Source organism: Sinocyclocheilus rhinocerous, unplaced genomic scaffold (assembly GCF_001515625.1).
Source record: "Sinocyclocheilus rhinocerous isolate Xijiao unplaced genomic scaffold, SAMN03320098_v1.1 scaffold760, whole genome shotgun sequence".
Taxonomy (NCBI): Eukaryota; Metazoa; Chordata; class Actinopteri; order Cypriniformes; family Cyprinidae; genus Sinocyclocheilus; species Sinocyclocheilus rhinocerous.
This window is the reverse complement of record NW_015667422.1, coordinates 114,652-134,623: the sequence shown is the minus strand read 5'-3', so window position 1 is coordinate 134,623 and position 19,972 is coordinate 114,652. Positions and strand designations below refer to the sequence as shown.

The window sequence follows — 19,972 nt, the reverse complement described above, 5'->3', positions numbered from 1 at the left end:
CGTTTAAAATTAGCAGGGTTTTGCATGACAAAATGAAATGTTTTGCAAGCAACATACACTACCATTCAAATCTTTGAGGTTAGTGTGTTTTTTAATGGTTTTGAAAGTCTCTAATGCTCACCAAGGCTGCATTTATTTGACCCAAATACAGTAAAATAAAAAGCAATATTGTAAAATATTTTTACAATTTGAAATGTGATTTCTATTTCAATATATTTTAAAATTAAATTTATTTCTGTGATGCAAAGCTGAATTTTTTAGCATCATTACTCGAGTCTTCAGTGTCACACGATCCTTCAGAAATCAGTATAATATGATGATTTGCTGCTCAAGAAACATTTATTATGCTCAAAATTGAAAACTGGTGCTGCTTAATATTTTTTGCAGAAACAGTGATAATTTATAAATATAAATATTTATAAATATTTAATTAATTTATTTGGGATTCTTTGATAAATAAAAAGTTCAAAAGAACAACATTTATAAAAAAAAATTTTATTTTATTTTTTAAATGTAAAAGTCTTTACTGGCACTTTTGATCAATTTAACACATTTTTGCTGATTTAAAGTATTTAAATCCTGAATCAGTATTAAAGTAAGTATTTCTTTAAAAAATCTTATTGACTTACTGACAGAAGTGTATGAATCATTAATATTGTATTATAGTACATTAGACTCTTTTGGATGTGTTCTTAAACACATGTAACACATCTATTTCTTCCTCAAGGAATAATAAGCTGTTTAACAAGGAACTGGCTTGTGCAAACAATGTTAGATACTGTAAAAAAGAGATTGTGGGGAAACGACAAACATACTGAATAGAATTGTAATTCAATAAATACAAAAATTGTATTTCTGAAAAGTTTAAAACTGAAGAATGGCATTAGATGTTCTATTTCAGTTAGGATGCTGTTTATGGAGGTAGTAGGCAGCAAGGCAGCTCACTAGGGTTTGGAACAGAGCCCAAACCGTCCTCACTGGGAAGCTTAAAAAATAGTACCATAGTTGTAATACAAGGACATTATAGTTCTGTGGAGATTTGGAATAAATAATAAATGCAAAAGAAAGAACATCACAGAGTGAATCTGACAATGTTCTGCATGAAATGAAGTAAGGACACAACAGAAATGTTTCTGTGGGACAAGCATCACGCCCAGTATTTACTCAGTTCAGAACAGCAAAGAGATAAAAAGGATGGAAAACCTGTGAGATAAAACAGTGTTTTTTTGTATTAAAGAATGTTTGGATCAAAAGAAAGCCAAAGCACAAACATGATTATCATCACAGCTAAAGGGTCTAACATATGAATTTTGAAGAGAAAACAGTAACGGATGAATTGGAGTCTGAAAAACAGAGATGTCAGAGGCCATGGCAGTAAGTTGAGGTGATGCAAATGAATCTGTCCTATTTCTTTTCTCCTATCAGTGGCAAAAAGGGAATAAATAAAATGAAGGAAACAATTAGGTAACCAACAAAACAACTGAGAGAATACATATAGCAGAAACCATAAACAGAACAGACACATGGAGACATTAACAGATCGATAAAACCAGGGATGGGAATCGAAAGGAATGTAATGATTCCATTTCAATTTCCAATTCCACTTACTTATTTCTTAATGATTTTCAAGCAACTTAAGAGTCCCTAATGATTTCATTAATGATCCTTCAGTGCTTTGGAGGAAGTAATTTGGTCCTAACTTTCTACTAAACAAAAACATGAATCAGTATTAAAGTAAGTATTTCTTAAAAAAATCTTATTGACTTACTGACAGTAGTGTATGAATCATTAATATTGTATTATAGTACATTAGACTCTTTTGGATGTGTTCTTAAACACATGTAACACATCTATTTCTTCCTCAAGGAATAATAAGCTGTTTAACAAGGAACTGGCTTGTGCAAACAATGTTAGATACTGTAAAAAAGAGATTGTGGGGAAACGACAAACATACTGAATAGAATTGTAATTCAATAAATACAAAAATTGTATTTCTGAAAAGTTTAAAACTGAAGAATGGCATTAGATGTTCTATTTCAGTTAGGATGCTGTTTATGGAGGTAGTAGGCAGCAAGGCAGCTCACTAGGGTTTGGAACAGAGCCCAAACCGTCCTCACTGGGAAGCTTAAAAAATAGTACCATAGTTGTAATACAAGGACATTATAGTTCTGTGGAGATTTGGAATAAATAATAAATGCAAAAGAAAGAACATCACAGAGTGAATCTGACAATGTTCTGCATGAAATGAAGTAAGGACACAACAGAAATGTTTCTGTGGGACAAGCATCACGCCCAGTATTTACTCAGTTCAGAACAGCAAAGAGATATGAAATGAAGTAAGGACACAACAGAAATGTTTCTGTGGGACAAGCATCGCGCCCAGTATTTACTCAGTTCAGAACAGCAAAGAGATTCTGGGAAGAAAAAAAGAAGAATCGTGACGTAATCTCAGAATTCAGAAAAAACTGCAAAAGCTCAGAATTTGTAGAAAAAATATGCAAACTCACAATTACAAGCTTATAATTTGCAATTGTGAGATATAAACTGGAAATTGTGATGAAAAAAAGTCTGAAATGCTAGATATAAATCTGCAATTTTCAAATGAAAAGTCAGAATTGTGAGATAAAAAGTTTATTTTTTTATTCAGTTGCAGAAAAACCCCCCAGAAATGTGAGATGTAATCTCAGAATTCAAAGAAAAATCAGAATTTCGAGATATAAACTCACAATTGAGTTAATAACCTGAGATATAAACTCCGAATTATGAGAAAAAAAAGTCAAAATTGCGAGATGTAAGAGATATAAACTCGCAAAACCTCGTTTTTTATATTTGTATTCCGTGGTGGAAATGAGCTTCCACAGAAAACAGTACACAGCCACACGTTCACGTTACCATCAGCATATCACTGGTGACGGAGTTGGCCAGGTCTGAGACGGAGGAGTTAGCGTCTGTTCGGCGGCTGCTCTCGTCTGGGGTCTGACCTTTAGGGCTGCTGCCGGGTTTATTAGATCTGGGGAAGAACCACAAGAGAAAAGTGTCACTTTTTAGAGCATGTGGCATTAAACACTCTCCTGTCTTGTCCTGTTCTCCTGTCTTACTAACTTCATAAGCACAGAGAACTTAAGTCATCTATTGCCTGACTTGCCTAAAGTGTAGCTCTGTATTGCTATTATTTGTTTGATTTGTTTGGGTTATGGTTAGCGTTGCTTTGTTAGACCCTGCTGGTTGATGCTGTAACTACACAATCTGACACAAAAAGATTTATTTGACAGTCGTTTAAAATTAGCAGTGTTTTGTATGACAAAATTAAATGTTTTGCAAGCAACATACACTACCATTCAAATCTTTGAGGTTAGTGTGTTTTTTAATGGTTTTGAAAGTCTCTAATGCTCACCAAGGCTGCATTTATTTGACCCAAATACAGTAAAATAAAAAGCAATATTGTAAAATATTTTTACAATTTGAAATGTGATTTCTATTTCAATATATTTTAAAATTAAATTTATTTCTGTGATGCAAAGCTGAATTTTTTAGCATCATTACTCGAGTCTTCAGTGTCACACGATCCTTCAGAAATCAGTATAATATGATGATTTGCTGCTCAAGAAACATTTATTATGCTCAAAATTGAAAACTGGTGCTGCTTAATGTAGTAGGCAGCAAGGCAGCTCACTAGGGTTTGGAACAGAGCCCAAACCGTCCTCACTGGGAAGCTTAAAAAATAGTACCATAGTTGTAATACAAGGACATTATAGTTCTGTGGAGATTTGGAATAAATAATAAATGCAAAAGAAAGAACATCACAGAGTGAATCTGACAATGTTCTGCATGAAATGAAGTAAGGACACAACAGAAATGTTTCTGTGGGACAAGCATCGCGCCCAGTATTTACTCAGTTCAGAACAGCAAAGAGATAAAAGGATGGAAAACCTGTGAGATAAAACAGTGTTTTTTTGTATTAAAGAATGTTTGGATCAAAAGAAAGCCAAAGCACAAACATGATTATCATCACAGCTAAAGGGTCTAACATATGAATTTTGAAGAGAAAACAGTAACGGATGAATTGGAGTCTGAAAAACAGAGATGTCAGAGGCCATGGCAGTAAGTTGAGGTGATGCAAATGAATCTGTCCTATTTCTTTTCTCCTATCAGTGGCAAAAAGGGAATAAATAAAATGAAGGAAACAATTAGGTAACCAACAAAACAACTGAGAGAATACATATAGCAGAAACCATAAACAGAACAGACACATGGAGACATTAACAGATCGATAAAACCAGGGATGGGAATCGAAAGGAATGTAATGATTCCATTTCAATTTCCAATTCCACTTACTTATTTCTTAATGATTTTCAAGCAACTTAAGAGTCCCTAATGATTTCATTAATGATCCTTCAGTGCTTTGGAGGAAGTAATTTGGTCCTAACTTTCTACTAAACAAAAACAAGAGTGAATCGCTCCTACAAACACCAAAGCTGTGTTCCAAAACCTGGGGAGCTGCCTATGCAAGCAGCATTTTAAAGGCATTATAAGTGCGTTCTTGATGCAAAAAGGCTCTAAAAGGTAGCTTGCATGATCATACTGCCTACTAAGATACTGTCTTTTGGTCTTAACTTTATACTATGAACCAAAATAGCAATTCTAAAACGATTAAAAACGTTTTTTGCTTAAATCTAAACAAAAATAAGAAATTTTGCCTTGGCAACTAACTGAAATAAAGCTGAAGTAAAATTACTAAAATAAACAAAAATCACTGAAATAAAAATAGAAATATAGCAGATAAAAAAGTACGAAAGCAGATAACAAAAGTACTAAAACTTAAACTAAAATCAAAATACAAAAATGTATATATATATGATGTATATATTATATGTATGTATAATATATATATATATATATATACTGTATATTATACAGTGCTGCTTGGAAGTTTGTGAACCCTTTAGAATCACAGTTGAAAGTCAAATGGCTTTGTGTGCCATTGAGAAGGTGATTAGCTAAACCTGATTGAGTTTACAAGTCATTTTTAGGAGGGGGTGATCCTTTTTCCAACTCTGTGATTCTGCCACAATAACAGACATTGTAAACTCTCGGATGTACTTTAAAGAGTCTATACCACAAATTGTACATATTTCACATACATTTGAAAAGGGATCCTATATGCCCTTTAAGTTTGGATTTTTTTGGTGTACTAGAATAGGTTTTTATGCTTAATTGTTCCAAAATTGCATTTTTTTTTCACACATGCAGCACCTCTCTTCCCAGTCTGTCTCAAATGACTTGTTTAGTTCCTGTTTTGATGAAACCCCTCCTTCCGTAACACAAAATGTGCTCTGATTGGTTAGCTGGCCCAGTGCTCTGTGATTCTTCAATCGTAAACGGATAGTTCACTGAAAATTCATAAATGTAAGATTTTATCATATTTACTTTCCCTTGGGTCATTCTGAACTGACTTTCTTCTGTGGAAAAGGTACAGTAAAAAATTGCACGCAGAAACTGCTAGTAAGCTTGATTTCATCACAAGGAGATTCAATTAAGGTTTTTTTTTCATGACAAAATACATTTAGACCAGAAAGCAACCTTGCTTTAGATTTTTGACTACTAATTTTCTCCTAAAACACCACTGGCACTCACTTTTGAGGAGGCTTTTTGATCAGGCAATGGAGTAAAAAAAAAAAAAACTTTCATGCCAAGGACCCCCAGATATGATAAATTTCACAACCAAAAATATAAAAGGCAGTTACATATTTTATACAGACCTATTTATATTGTACCAATGTCAATTTTCCACGACATTCTAATTTATTGAGATGCACCTGTATATGTACTCTGTGTCTGTATATATATATATGCACATACAAAATATTAAATACTACAATAGTATAAATAATACTAACATAACATTTAACTTAACACTAAACACTCAACAAAACTCAACAAAATCACTACCAACAAAAAGGAGGGAGAATTGTGAAAAACGTAACTGTAAAAATGAAATAAGATATAATGAGTATGGCTCCAACAGTAACAATTCTGGTTGCAACTCCATTAACGATTCTTTAATTTTACTCCATTTATTCCAACACAACTCTGTAGTGAGTGTGTAACTTTGACTACATACTGTCTTATGAACCAATCAGATATGACCCTGAATTAAGTGTCACAAGCCTCGAATAAACACAATACAATAACGGTTCTAGTTAGATTTTTAAGCTGAATGTAAAGTAATGACCTTTGATTGAGATTACGTTTTTTATTTATTTAAAAGATACGACTCAACCGAGCAAATCATTCACAAACGAATGCTAGAAACATTTCTTTTTTCATGTTCTTTTCAGAGGACAAATGCACACATTTCTGTAAAAACTGAAATCGCATTTATATTGTACCAATGTCAAAACAAATGAATGAAATATTATGTGCAAAACATGTACTATGTAAAAGGTTAACAACATATTTTTTTTCTACGCACTAATAAAATCTAATATTAAAAAATATACAGAAACTGAATAACACTTTCCATGATAAATATAATTCTAAAGCAGTTCTACAGAAAACAGAGCCATATACAACCATGAGCTGAAGGTGAAAGAGGCCAGAAGAAAAAAAAAACCTAGAAAAGTACTAAACAAATACAAACTATATAAATGCATTGCAAGAAAGAAGAGTTGAACATTTAGAAATACATACAGATTTGGGTTTTGTTTCTTACTGTTAAAATAGCACCCTCCAAGATCCCAGTTAATAATACATTTAACCATGCACATCATTTTTTAAAAATTCATATGCCTTCATAATCTTTAATCAAAAACAGGAACTTTCCCTCCCTCTTGTAATGACATCTCTACTGTTCTCAGATGACATGTGCACCAGTCCAGGACAATATTTCCTAGCCTCCAGAAATCTGTCACATGAGATTGTGGAAATGGGCAAAGAACAACAATCCAACACTCAATTCTCAAAATCAAGTACAACCCAATTTTTTTTCTCTCATTTGAAATGCACTTTCACTCATTTGGCAAAAAGAAAAAAAAAAAAAAGAAAAAAAAGATGATTGCAATTTCTTTTTCATGCTGACTTTAAAAACCCCTGACAAATGCCTCAATAGCTAGCAGGCTTTTGGTTAACATCAACCAGTTGGCTGCAATGCCTAGATGACGTCAGTCAAAAAGGTAAGTCATGTTGGTAACACTTTAGTATAGCGACCAATTCTCACTATTAACTAGTTGCTTATTAGCATGCCTATTATTAACATATTGGCTGTTTATTAGTATTTATAAAGCACATATTCTGCATGACCATATTCTAATCCCCAATTCTATCAATACCTAAACTCAACAACTACAAAATCAGTGAGCAAATGCATGCTAACAGTAACGTCACCCCTCCAGTTATTACGAGTCACAGTGGAACTGAAGGAGTCCAGCACTAATAGACCTATGATGAGTTTGTAGTAATATGGCAGGCAGAGGGGGGAGACGAATAGCCGCCTTTGACTTTTCATCCCCAGAGAAAGAAAACAAGAAGAAACAAGAGCTGTTGGCACGGCAACGGCTGGAGAGATGGCAAGTGCACCTGGTGTGTGGTATGCTGGGAGATACGGCTCGAGTGACAGGCAGACTCATGACGGGGAAGACAGACATGCCGTCTGAAGAGTGATGATCCACCCACCCACAAACACATCCTCATGAGACAGCCACAGACATATTGGCTGTTTATTAGTATTTATAAAGCACATATTCTGCATGACCATATTCTAATCCCCAATTCTATCAATACCTAAACTCAACAACTACCTTACTGGTATGCTGGGAGATACGGCTCGAGTGACAGGCAGACTCATGACGGGGAAGACAGACATGCCGTCTGAAGAGTGATGATCCACCCACCCACAAACACATCCTCATGAGACAGCCACAGTCATCATTTCATAAGACCCTGTCTGAATTTGTCTCTGTAAGAGAAATCCTGCAAGAGTAATTTCCTCTTGCTGTAATGATGATCAGAATGACACGGTCAGGGTCTGAGGGGTTATAGTGAACACAAATGCTCCTTCTGAGTGTCATGACAGAAAGCAATGTTTCTATTATATAGCACAGTCCATGTAGTCTCGCGTAGCCAGACCTTCAGACTGACAGCTGAAGGTCTGGGAACCTTGGCCGCTTTGAATGTTCAAGGACCACCCATGAGGTCATATGATTGCCAGGTAAAGCAACCAATCACATTTCGGTTTGTGTCGCGTCATGTTTAGGGGCGTGAAAATGTCGCCACAATAACAGACATTGGATCAGAATGACACGGTCAGGGTCTGAGGGGTTATAGTGAACACAAATGCTCCTTCTGAGTGTCATGACAGAAAGCAATGTTTCTATTATATAGCACAGTCCATGTAGTCTCGCGTAGCCAGACCTTCAGACTGACAGCAGAAGGTCTGGGAACCTTGGCCGCTTTGAATGTTCAAGGACCACCCATGAGGTCATATGATTGACAGGTAAAGCAACCAATCACATTTCGGTTTGTGTCGCGTCATGTTTAGGGGCGTGAAAATGTCGCCACAATAACAGACATTGTAAACTCTCGGATGTACTTTAAAGAGTCTATACCGCAAATTGTACATATTTCACATACATTTGAAAAGGGATCCTATATGCCCTTTAAGTTTGGATTTTTTTGGTGTACTAGAATAGGTTTTTATGCTTAATTGTTCCAAAATTGCATTGTTTTTCACACATGCAGCACCTCTCTTCCCAGTCTGTCTCAAATGACTTGTTTAGTTCCTGTTTTGATGAAACCCCTCCTTCCGTAACACAAAATGTGCTCTGATTGGTTAGCTGGCCCAGTGCTCTGTGATTGTTCAATCGTAAACGGATAGTTCACTGAAAATTCATAAATGTAAGATTTTATCATATTTACTTTCCCTTGGGTCATTCTGAACTGACTTTCTTCTGTGGAAAAGGTACAGTAAAAAATTGCACGCAGAAACTGCTAGTAAGCTTGATTTCATCACAAGGAGATTCAATTAAGGTTTTTTTTTCATGACAAAATACATTTAGACCAGAAAGCAACCTTGCTTTAGATTTTTGACTACTAATTTTCTCCTAAAACACCACTGGCACTCACTTTTGAGGAGGCTTTTTGATCAGGCAAAAGCATAAAGTCAACGAAAGAAAAACAAACCAAAAATATAAGGATTAAGAGAAAAGGTAATAAAACTTGTTTGCTGGTTGATCTCCTGTGCCCCTCATGCTCCACTTCAGCGTCCTTTATATAGGGAATCAATCACTCATTCCATGAGACGCAGGTGCACCAAGGCGGACCTAAATAATCAGACTCAAGGGGAAAGATTAGGAGAGACATGACGTCACATGAAAGATGATAATCAAGGCTTAGGCGTAACACTCCACCACCAAAAAGAAGAACCTAGTCTGCTTTTTACAAAAGAGACAGGTTCTAGGTGAAGCTCACCAGTAAAAGCAAACAAGGGGTGAATATATATACACATATAGACACACACACATGCAACCCCAGTGAAACTTAGTGGAAAACAAACAATTACCTAGCCCCAACTGGCATTACTTTACCTCCGGCGAGATCATTTCCCATAATAAAATGAATACCTTGCATAGGTAGGGAAGAACAAATCGCCACATTAAAACAGCCAGAAACTAAATCCGTCGACACCCAAACGCGATGAAGAGGTACAGGTATAAAACCCATCTTGATACCCTGTATAATAGTGCTAGTATCGCACGCAGATTCCCCGCAAAAAGACAGAGTATCGGACAATATAAAGGACTGAGATCCCCCTGTATCACGCAAAATCTTCACAGCCTTCTGATCCTCAACACGACCAGTCAGTGACACAAATCCATCAAACACAAAAGGTCGGAAACACTCGTCAGGAACTGCAGAAGACACAACTTTCACTAAAACTGAACCACGGTGCTGAGTCAGCGGAGCATCTTGTCGCTCTTGTTTTCGTTTTAAAATTCGACACTCAGAAATCATATGTCCCACTTTATGACAATAGCCACACTCCCTACGAAACTTTGGGCTAGATGGACTAGGCCTGATCCTAAGATCAGAAGAATCAACTTCAGTTTCCTTCTGTGAACTGTATTCAGACTCACACGCACGCTTTAAAAACACAGGTTTATGCATTAATGCATACTCGTCTGCCAAGACGGCTGCTTGTTGCATAGTACCAACCTTTCGTTCATTTAAATACAAAACAGTACGCTCTGAAACACAGTTCTTAAATTCCTCAATGAGCAGAAGTTCACGCAAAGAATTATAGTCATTGACTTTACACGCCTTTATCCATCGGTCAAAAAGTATACCCTTCTCACGGGCAAACTCCACATATGTCTGGGACGCAGATTTTTTCGTTGTACGAAATCGCTGTCTATAATGTTCAGGCACTAACTCATAAGCACAGAGAATCGCATTCTTTACGGTTTCGTACTGAACACTTTCTTCCAAAGGGAGAGATGCACAAACCTCTTGCGCTTTCCCTGTCAATTTACATTGTAGCATTAATGACCAGACCTCAATTGGCCACATTAAAGCAGAAGCTATACGCTCAAATGCCTGAAAATAAGCCTCAACTTTTTTCTCGCGAAACGGTGGAACAATTACAATGTTCCTCGCGACATTAAATGAAGACATGGAAGAAACATTCAGAGAATCCGTTAACACAGATACAGAGCTAGCTGTAGATCCACAGTCATTCGGCCCTGCTGGAGGATTTGACAAAATCGCAACTGCCTCAGGCTCAGAATTAGGCCTACCTTCCAACGCAGAATTTTTAGATCCTCTTGGGTCATCTCGCCTAGCCTGCAACTCTTAACTGCCGCATTTTAACTTTCATATCCGCGTCAACCCGATACATTTCAAGCTGCTGCTGCAACTCATCTTTTCGCGCCTGAGCTTTATCTTGCGTCTCCAGCTGTAAACGAGCCAACCACTAACTATTAATAAGCAGCAAATTAGGAGTTTATTAAGGCAAAAGTAATAGTTAATGGTTTGTTAACAGCGAGAACTGGACCGTAAAATAAAGTGTGACCGTCATTTCAGAGGGGAAGCAAGAATATTTTAATGAAACATTTCTAGAATAACATGTAAATATAAGACAATGAAGAATGTGCAAAAAATAGGAGACTAGACACTACTGATAATGTTTCTTTCAGTCGTTCCAAGACACACATTTAGCTGCACATCAGTGTTCACATCCCAAGTTCCTATATGTTTCCTCCCACCATATCAATTATGCAATATCCGAGGTTTCCTGTGGATTTTTACATAAGCATGAAAGAGTAACCGTAGGGCAATCTGGAACACATGCGGCCTTTGTTCGCATTAGGGTTTTTATATCTAAAATCCTTCCATTGGTGGAAGATCAGGATGTCAGCGCAGCCTTCACTGCATTAATGTCTCCCGCAGGGCTGGATGGAGATTGTGTAAGCATCAGATTTGAACCAACGGACTCTGCTAAGGTTGTTATAACCTTCGAGGGCATGTTTAAGAGGTTCTGTTGTGATACCAAGGTCAACACTGGACTAAAAGTAAAACAAAATGATTGCATTTGCATTCATATTCATTTTCTTGGCTTACCAAAGTGACCTACGGGAGAGTATATGTTGTGCTATGACAATTACATCAGGTACCAAAATACAGTCTGGATCTAGATTGACGTGTGGCTCTCTGGGTGACAAGAGACAGCCAGCTGAGGGATTATTTATAAACTGTGTTGTGCACAATTCAGAAGCAAAAATATTTTTAAACAAACAGCCTGACATTATGACACTGCAATTATTTCAATGCTTAATACTGAAAGAATAATAAATACCTAGGACACAAATAGGGCCTGAAACTCTTAAAAACAAAAAACAGAATTAGAAGTAGAACAAAAAGAGAATTTTCGCTTCTTTTTCAAAAAATGGTCAGTGATCAAGGCACTAAACTTACAAAAAAAAGAAAAATAAATAAATGAACTCGGGTACTAAATTTACAATCTAAATTTTATGTGAGCCCTATGAAAACATAGCAACAACTGGAAAATAGCTTATAAAATCATTTGAAATACAATATGATACAGATTTGAAACAATATGAGGCTGAGTAAATGATTTCAGTGAACTAGCCCTTTAATCTCAATTCCAGGCTTTAAATGAGGCCTGAATCACAAAAATAAAAACACACGCTAGCAACCTTTCCAACAAAATCTGAGCACTAAATCTCTCCACATAACAACAACAACAAGACAACATCAACACACGGCTGCTATTAACTCTGTTTGAGCTTTTAGGGTCTGATAGATAAAGGAGCTTTGAGATAACATTGATCTGATGTTAGATCAGGCATTTGCAAAAAATGTAGACAAAACGTCTCTTCAAGGCAGGTGCATTCTTTATACACACACACACACACACACACACACACACACACTTTGTTTTTGTGAATTGTGGGGACATTCCATAGGCATAATGGTTTTTATACTGTACAAACTGTATGTTGCCCTACACCAACCCTACACCTAAACCTACCCCTCACAGGAAACTTTGTGCATTTTTACTTTCTCAAAAAAACTCATTCTGTATGATTTATAAGCGTTTTGAAAAATGGGGACATGGGGTAATGTCCTCATAAGGCACCTTCTCCTTGTAATACCTATGTCACACCCATGTCATTATACAAATTTGTGTACACATATGTCACAAAAACGCGCGCGCACGCACACACACACACACACACACACACACACTAAATATATATATTTAACAAAATCGTGTGTCTCAATGTTTTCGTGAAAGAGACGAAAGCAGTTTCACAAATCATCTTGAGTGACACAATGACCTCTGTCACAGTGGACAAGAGTTGTAAAACTCATGCAAAACAGAGCTGAATTCACCTGCTGTTGGCTGGTGTGGCAAAGTTCATTTCAGACCCCGTCTGCACCTGTTGAGGGCTGTTCCCAAAACAAACCAAATCCAAGCCCTGAAAGTTGTTGTTCCATCCCAGGGTCATTTGGCAATCCGTCAAATATTGTTTTCCTGACATGAACTTTGAAGCAACACTTCCAAGTACCCACCAATCATTAATTCAAGGGAGTAAATCTCAGCCATGCTCCATGATTCTGCAATTACCATCATCATTACTGGCAACTGGGCCACACAGCAGAAAGGCGATATCATTTCTCTGAAACAAATGTCAGAAAGAGTGGGTGAGACAAACAGAGGAACAAACCCAGTAGAGCATCATTAGAGTGGCCAGCGCTCTTCAGAGCAGCAAATCGTGTTGATAATTGTGAGGATGGTGAAGAAGTGCTGAGGATGTGTGTGGGAGGAAGCGTTGTGTTTTTCTGAATATTCCAGCTCCTGGTTTAAGCACATGGGCGTTTGGGATTTCGAATAGTGGATTCATTTTCATCTCTGGAGCAGAATATCAAAGCAACATTTTTAGCAATGGGCTAGAAACGTCCCTGTTGGCTTTAGTGGTTAAAAATCACTGATATGTTTCACTGGAATCTAGACTTTGTCTTTCTGTCTCTTCCCTGAGAAACATTTTATTGCTCAGACGTCACTCTTTCAGTATGGCTCTCTTCACTAGAGACAAATATAGAGATTGCTTTATTCTAATATTTTTTTGCAAACCTTGGTGCAATTTTTTCAGGATTCATTGATGAGCAGAACGTTCAAAAGAACAGCATTTATTTGAAATGTTTGGTAATTTTAGAACTGTCTTTACTGTTTTTTTGTGATCAATTTAACACGTCCTTGCCGAATCAAAGTATTATAACACCGCCCTGCATCATCCAATGCTTGTTTCTTACTAATTTTAAGGTGATGATTCCAGAAAGTGTCTGTTTTGCTCTAGCATGTCACACTTGTGCATTTTGTCCAACCATTTGTAAGGTGAAGAAGTCTAGTATTATCCATTAATCACCAGAAAAATGTCACAAGGACATGATTCATATCTTCCTCTGAGCCATTTGTTCAACTTTTTGTCCAATTCTCAGCCTATTTTCACATGTATGACATTATACCTAATTCTGATTTTAAGGTGACAGAAGAAAATGCAAACATGAGCCAGATGTTTCCTTCTACTTTTGTGCATTTTACTACATCCAAACAACGACAGAAAATTACAGATTTAGTGAAAAAATCTTATTTAGTAAAGTTCTTTGACATTAAGTATTTGAACCTATTTTACCACTCCCTTGCATTTATAAGTTAAATTACACATTTTGAATACTTTTTTTTAAAATTAAAACATTTGGCTGCTTTGTTATGTTGTTAAGTGCATTAAAGTAAAATATATATAAATAAATTAATCATTTTATTGAGCAACCCCTGACACGGTTGGCTTAAGTGGTTAAAAACGCTGATGTGTTTCACTGGACACTAGACTTTGTGCTCTTTTATAGCTCCCCAGAGAAACATTTTATTGCTCAGCCGTTGCTGTTTCAGTATGGCTCTCTAGAGAGATTCTGTTGTTTTTGCTTTATTCTACAACAACACTTTCTCCTCTCAGTTCACATGGCTTCTTTGGGATCGTCTGGACATGCTCAGTGGCCCAATGTCTTACTGAATCCATTTAACAGGGTCTCTGTTTACCTTACCTACCCCACTGTGAGGGTGAACATGTGGGCCGCCAGCTTCCAGGACTACAGTTTTGGATGTAGTCCTGGACATCACTCGTGGCCTGCACAAAGATTCAGCAACGGACACTCAGTAAATGATTATTAATGTGCATTTTGCACTGTATGACAGCATTAGAAGCACATGGCTACTTAATATGCACGAGTAACGCATTACTTGCTCAGACCAGCTGACTAACACTAAAATTTGGGGGTTTCTTTGGGTCTGGACAAACGGCCCAGGGTTTGTACACTGTAAAATATGACCGTGAATTTAACGGTAAAAGACTGTAAAAATGCTACAGTAAAAACCTGTTAAATGGTTAACGATAAATTCCCCTACTATATACGGTGAAAAACTGTATTGGACATTACATATATTGGACATTAATTTTACGGTAGTATACCGTTTTTGGAAGTGAAAAAGACTGTATAATTTACAGTGAATAACCGCAAATTGACATTCCCAGAATTCGTTACATTTAAATGTGAATGACACTGTGCAACTTCTATACATGTTATTATTTAAAAGCTGCTTGAGATGGGCTTTGGTCCATCATGTGACTTTCTCATCACCACCTGCATTTGGTGGTTATCAGTGTATTACAAAGGTACAAAACAGATTTCAGTACTTCAATAGGTTGGTATATTAACATTATATCAGTTAATCAATTACGGTATTTAACTGTAAATTTAAGTTAAAACCTAAAACTGAAATAAATGAACTTTTCCACGACATTCTAATTTATTGAGATGCACCTGTATATGACAGTCAATGACAGACCTATGAATGCAGTCCATGATAAGTAGTACATATTACACTCAGAGCAGAGAAAATAAACCTGTGGCCATGTGTTTCTGTGGCCTTCAGGCAGGTTCTCTGAAACTTTCATAGTAGCAGAACCATATAAACTAATGAGGTGTTTACTGTATCAGTGTACATATGTGTGTTTGTTTCCTCAGAGCTGTTTGAGTGTCCTGCTCTGAACTGAAGACAGATGAAACGCTCCTCAGCCTCGTGGACTTGACACTCATGTGGCCTGACAGCTCACCGCCGCCACTCAGCGTGCCAACAGCCACCTAGAAGGGTCTGAACATCAGCATAGCACAGACCAAAACCATTTATAAGTCATTTTTATGTCACTGGATTTTTCAAGAACACATTGGTGAAAAAAACAGCAATATTCTAAAATATTACAATTTAAAAATATCTGTTTTCTAATTCAATATATTTTAAAATGTAATTTATTCCTGTGAGGCAAAGCTGAATTTTCAGCATCATTACTCCAGTCTTCAGTGTCACATGATCCTTCAGAAATCATTCTAAATATGTTGATTTGCTGCTCAAGAAACATTTCTTATTATTATCAATGTTGAAAACATTACTGTAACATATACAGTAATAGCTGAAAACATATTTTTGTGCATACTGTGATTTTTTAGGATACTTATGAATATAGTTATTATTATTTGAAATATAAATCTTTTTTTACCATGAAAGTGTCTTTATTGCTACTTTTGATCAATTTAATGTGTCCTTGCTCAATAAAAAGATTAATTTCTTTAAAAAAGAAAAAAAAAAACCTTGGTAGTGTATATTATTCCTGGTTTTGGATAATCTTAACTACTGTTTTTGGATAAAATTAAATACTTTCCAAATCCTTTTTTATTCTGGAACTTGGATGCAAAAAAAACAAAACTACTCACATCAAATGAATGATAAGTTTGGCATCCGTGCAAAAACTGAAAGTGCTTCACATTGTTAAACACTTCAGTTAAAACAAAACACCCAAAACAAAAAAACTAATGTTATAAAACAGATACATTTCTGGTTGGATGAGTCACATTTGAAGCCGTAAAATAGCTGATACATCAACAGAACTCTATATTAAAGCGCCAAGTTGCAATGTGCTGTGAGATGGGAGAAAACAATGTAAATTTAGAGGAAGAAGGAGGAGAAGACCAGGATGGATGACTGAAGGGTTGGGGTGGGAGGAAATGAGAACAGTGATCATATGAGGCATGAATGGAGCGAGAGATGAGCATGACAATGTGGAGGCGTGTTGATACACACGTGCGTGATGCATGGAGCTAAACTGTCAACATGTGGACAGACGGGTGGTGAGACGCCAAAGATGGTCGCTGTATGATGGATGATGCTCCCATGAATATCCAACCGCCCGTGGAGAACAGAAACCCACATATGAGTGAACTGCTGGATCCTCTGGTGCTAAAACACATCATTGCTTGATGGATGGAATGATATGTGAAGAGTTTGACTCGCATTTCTTTAAGCCTAGAGCTCAAGCCACTACACAAAAAATGCAGTGCTCTTATCAACATTCCATGTTCTGCATTTGGTCTAAAACAGGGACACTCACTGAAATCTTGATGCATCAGACACATTAAGTTGTAGCCCTAATGTATACTGAACATGGTATGAACACCCAGGTCACCTAATATATTTGCAAACATGTGCACAATGCGTGGAATACTATATCCCACAATGCAATGTGCTTAACCATGTTACACAAATCAAATGTAACATGAGTTGTATCTTTCTTGACTCCTTGATCTGACTGGCAAAATGAGTGATAAGCAGGGACGCTTAAACAATCAGCCACTAAACTACTAAAACAAAAACTTTTCACAAAAAGAATTTCCGAAAGGACAATAAAACTAAACTAACTAAACTAACTAACTAACTAACAGTGCAGAAATAACACACTTCACCTTTGAGGTATCTTCACACAAAATTAGTCTAAAAATATACAATAACTGGATGCCACTTGCTGAATTAAGCATGCATAATGAGGTCATGTGACAACAAACGTAGCATTCTACTGAAACGTTTATCCTGGAATAGCACATATTGTTTCACAGTCTGTTTTTAACAGCAGGCATTATGCAGTACGCTAGTATTCTATTTCTGCTGCTCTAAAATCAGATCGGGTTAATCCAGCCTCTGCGGGTGAAGCCTTCAGCCAGCTTGTATTACCTGAGGAATTTCTCACATTAATTAACATGCTGAAGTTTGATTTTGTGATCTAGTTTAAGACTTTTCAGTGTTGCTCATTTTTTATTGGGCCCATAAGCATTCTCTCAGTCTCTTTAGAGTTAATTAGTGCTTTCTGGTGCCAAAATCACATTTATTATGGCTCATATTTAGGTTTAGGGGTGTGAACACCTAATCCTAAGTATTACAATTCTGCATGTACCTTGAGGCCAGACGTGAATAATCTTCACTTTAGATCAAGCGGCTTCTTGAGGTGAGGACAGCTGTTACTTTTTCGATTGATTAGACTTACAATGTTCACCTGGTGGACAAAACATGGAAAAAGCCTCATAGACTTACACTGAAGGAGGAACCCGAGCTGTATCTACAGACCAGAATACCACACAGACTTTGACTTGGGCCAGTAAGCAACTAGAACACAGTAGCAACCACACAGCAGCCACCTAAAACACCCAAGCAAACACACAGCAATCACCCTGAGCACCCTAGAAACCACAGAGAACACCCTGGCAACCACATAGCAACTGCCTAGAACATCCTAACAACCACCCAGAACACACTAGCAACCATCCAAAACACTTTAGTAACCACATATCAACCATCCAGAACAGAACACCCCAGCAACCACCCAGAACACCCTAGCAACAACTAAGAACACCCTAACAACCACCTAGAATACTTTAGCAACCATCCAAAACACTTTAGTAACCACATATCAACCATCCAGAACAAAACACCTCAGCAACCACCCAGAACACCCTAGCAACCATCTAGAACAGAACAGCCCAGCAACCACCAGGAAGACCCTAGCAACCACATAGCAACCACCCAGAACACCCTAGCAACCACCTAGAATACTTTAGCAACCACACAGCAACCATTCAGAACAAAACACCTCAGCAACCACCCAGAACACCCTAGCAACCATCTAGAACAGAACACCCCAACAAACACCAAGAAGACCCTAGCAACCACATAGCAACCACCCAGAAGACACTAGCAACCACATATCAATGCCATAGCAACACCTTAGCAACATGGTGGTGAGTTTTTCACAGACTTCAGTGGATTTTCACCCACAATTTCATAAATGACATATCAGTAATGTACATGGCCTTTCAAAGATGCATAATTACAAAATAAGAATAAATTAGAAACAGAAGCGATCAAAAGTAACACATCTTCTGCAGTGCTGCTGTTGTTATGTGTCATATTTGATGTCTATTTGTCATTTGTGAAATGCTGTTGGATGAATGCGTCCAGAGAACAGCTGCAGGAGCGTAAGGCTGTTTGGAGATGTGGTCAAGACGCCGCTGACATCTCCCCGTCTGCTGCTCTCATTTGATCACACCGCACACCTCATTTACAATTCAATTAGTCTACGTTCCACCACAATTAAATACCCTCTGACACCAACACACACACACACACACACGCGCGCGCGCGCGCGCACACACACGTGCACAGAGTGGATCCTTAAAGTCACAGGATTATGCAAGTACTATTAGACTCAGGTTTTCTTTTGGCATAGAAGGTTAACATATAAACAATACTAGCATAAATCTAAATGCTAGACTCCCAAGAACATCTTTAAATGCATTGTGATGTGGACAATGTGATATCCACATTAAACACTGTCAAAAACACAGCAAATACATATAAGCCTGTACTGTAGTGATCACCTGTGTGATGGTCTGGTAATAGATTTTTGCATATTTGGAGCTGTGGTGTGCCGACTTTCATTTTTTGTTTTAGAAACCTTTAACCACTACAAAAATGCTTTGTGAAAATTAAAACTTAATGTTCATCTCTCTTTCTTTGTGACTCACATACATAATTCATACAAGAAGAGTTTGCATTTGTGTTGTGCATCTTTCTAGGGAGTTTCTCCTCGCCACTGTCACATTTAGCTGCTCACTGGGGTTTTATGGCAATATTATCTGCTAAATTACTTTGGAACAATATTTAATGTGAAAAGTTCAAAACACATACATTTGAATTAAATTTTGTCAGGTTTATACAGCTAAATTTGGGTACATAAAGATGCTATACAACAATACAAATCCTGCAGATAATATTGTCATCACTTGCAATTTTTCTCACACAGTACAAAACAAATCTTTATACACTCTCAGACAAAAAGGTACAAAAGCTGTCACTGGGGCAGTAACTTTTCAAAAGGTGCACCTTTGTACTTTATTTACCCCCAAAGGTGCATAATGATACCTTAAAAGTACACATTAGTACCTAAAGTGTACATCTTAGTAACTAAATATTATGACCTTTTGAAAGGGTACCGACCTAGTGACAGCTTTTGTA

General features: G+C 37.0%; 1 protein-coding gene across 1 annotated transcript in view; it reads right to left on the bottom strand.

Moving 5' to 3' along the window:
* Positions 1-19,972, bottom strand: part of LOC107733961 (synaptotagmin-7-like) — a 129,917-nt gene that overhangs the window by 12,184 nt on the left and 97,761 nt on the right. Inside the window, exon 6 of the mRNA XM_016545828.1 lies at positions 2,893-3,010. Within this exon, the coding sequence (XP_016401314.1) occupies positions 2,893-3,010 (118 nt within the window). The remainder of the gene's footprint in view (positions 1-2,892; positions 3,011-19,972) is intronic.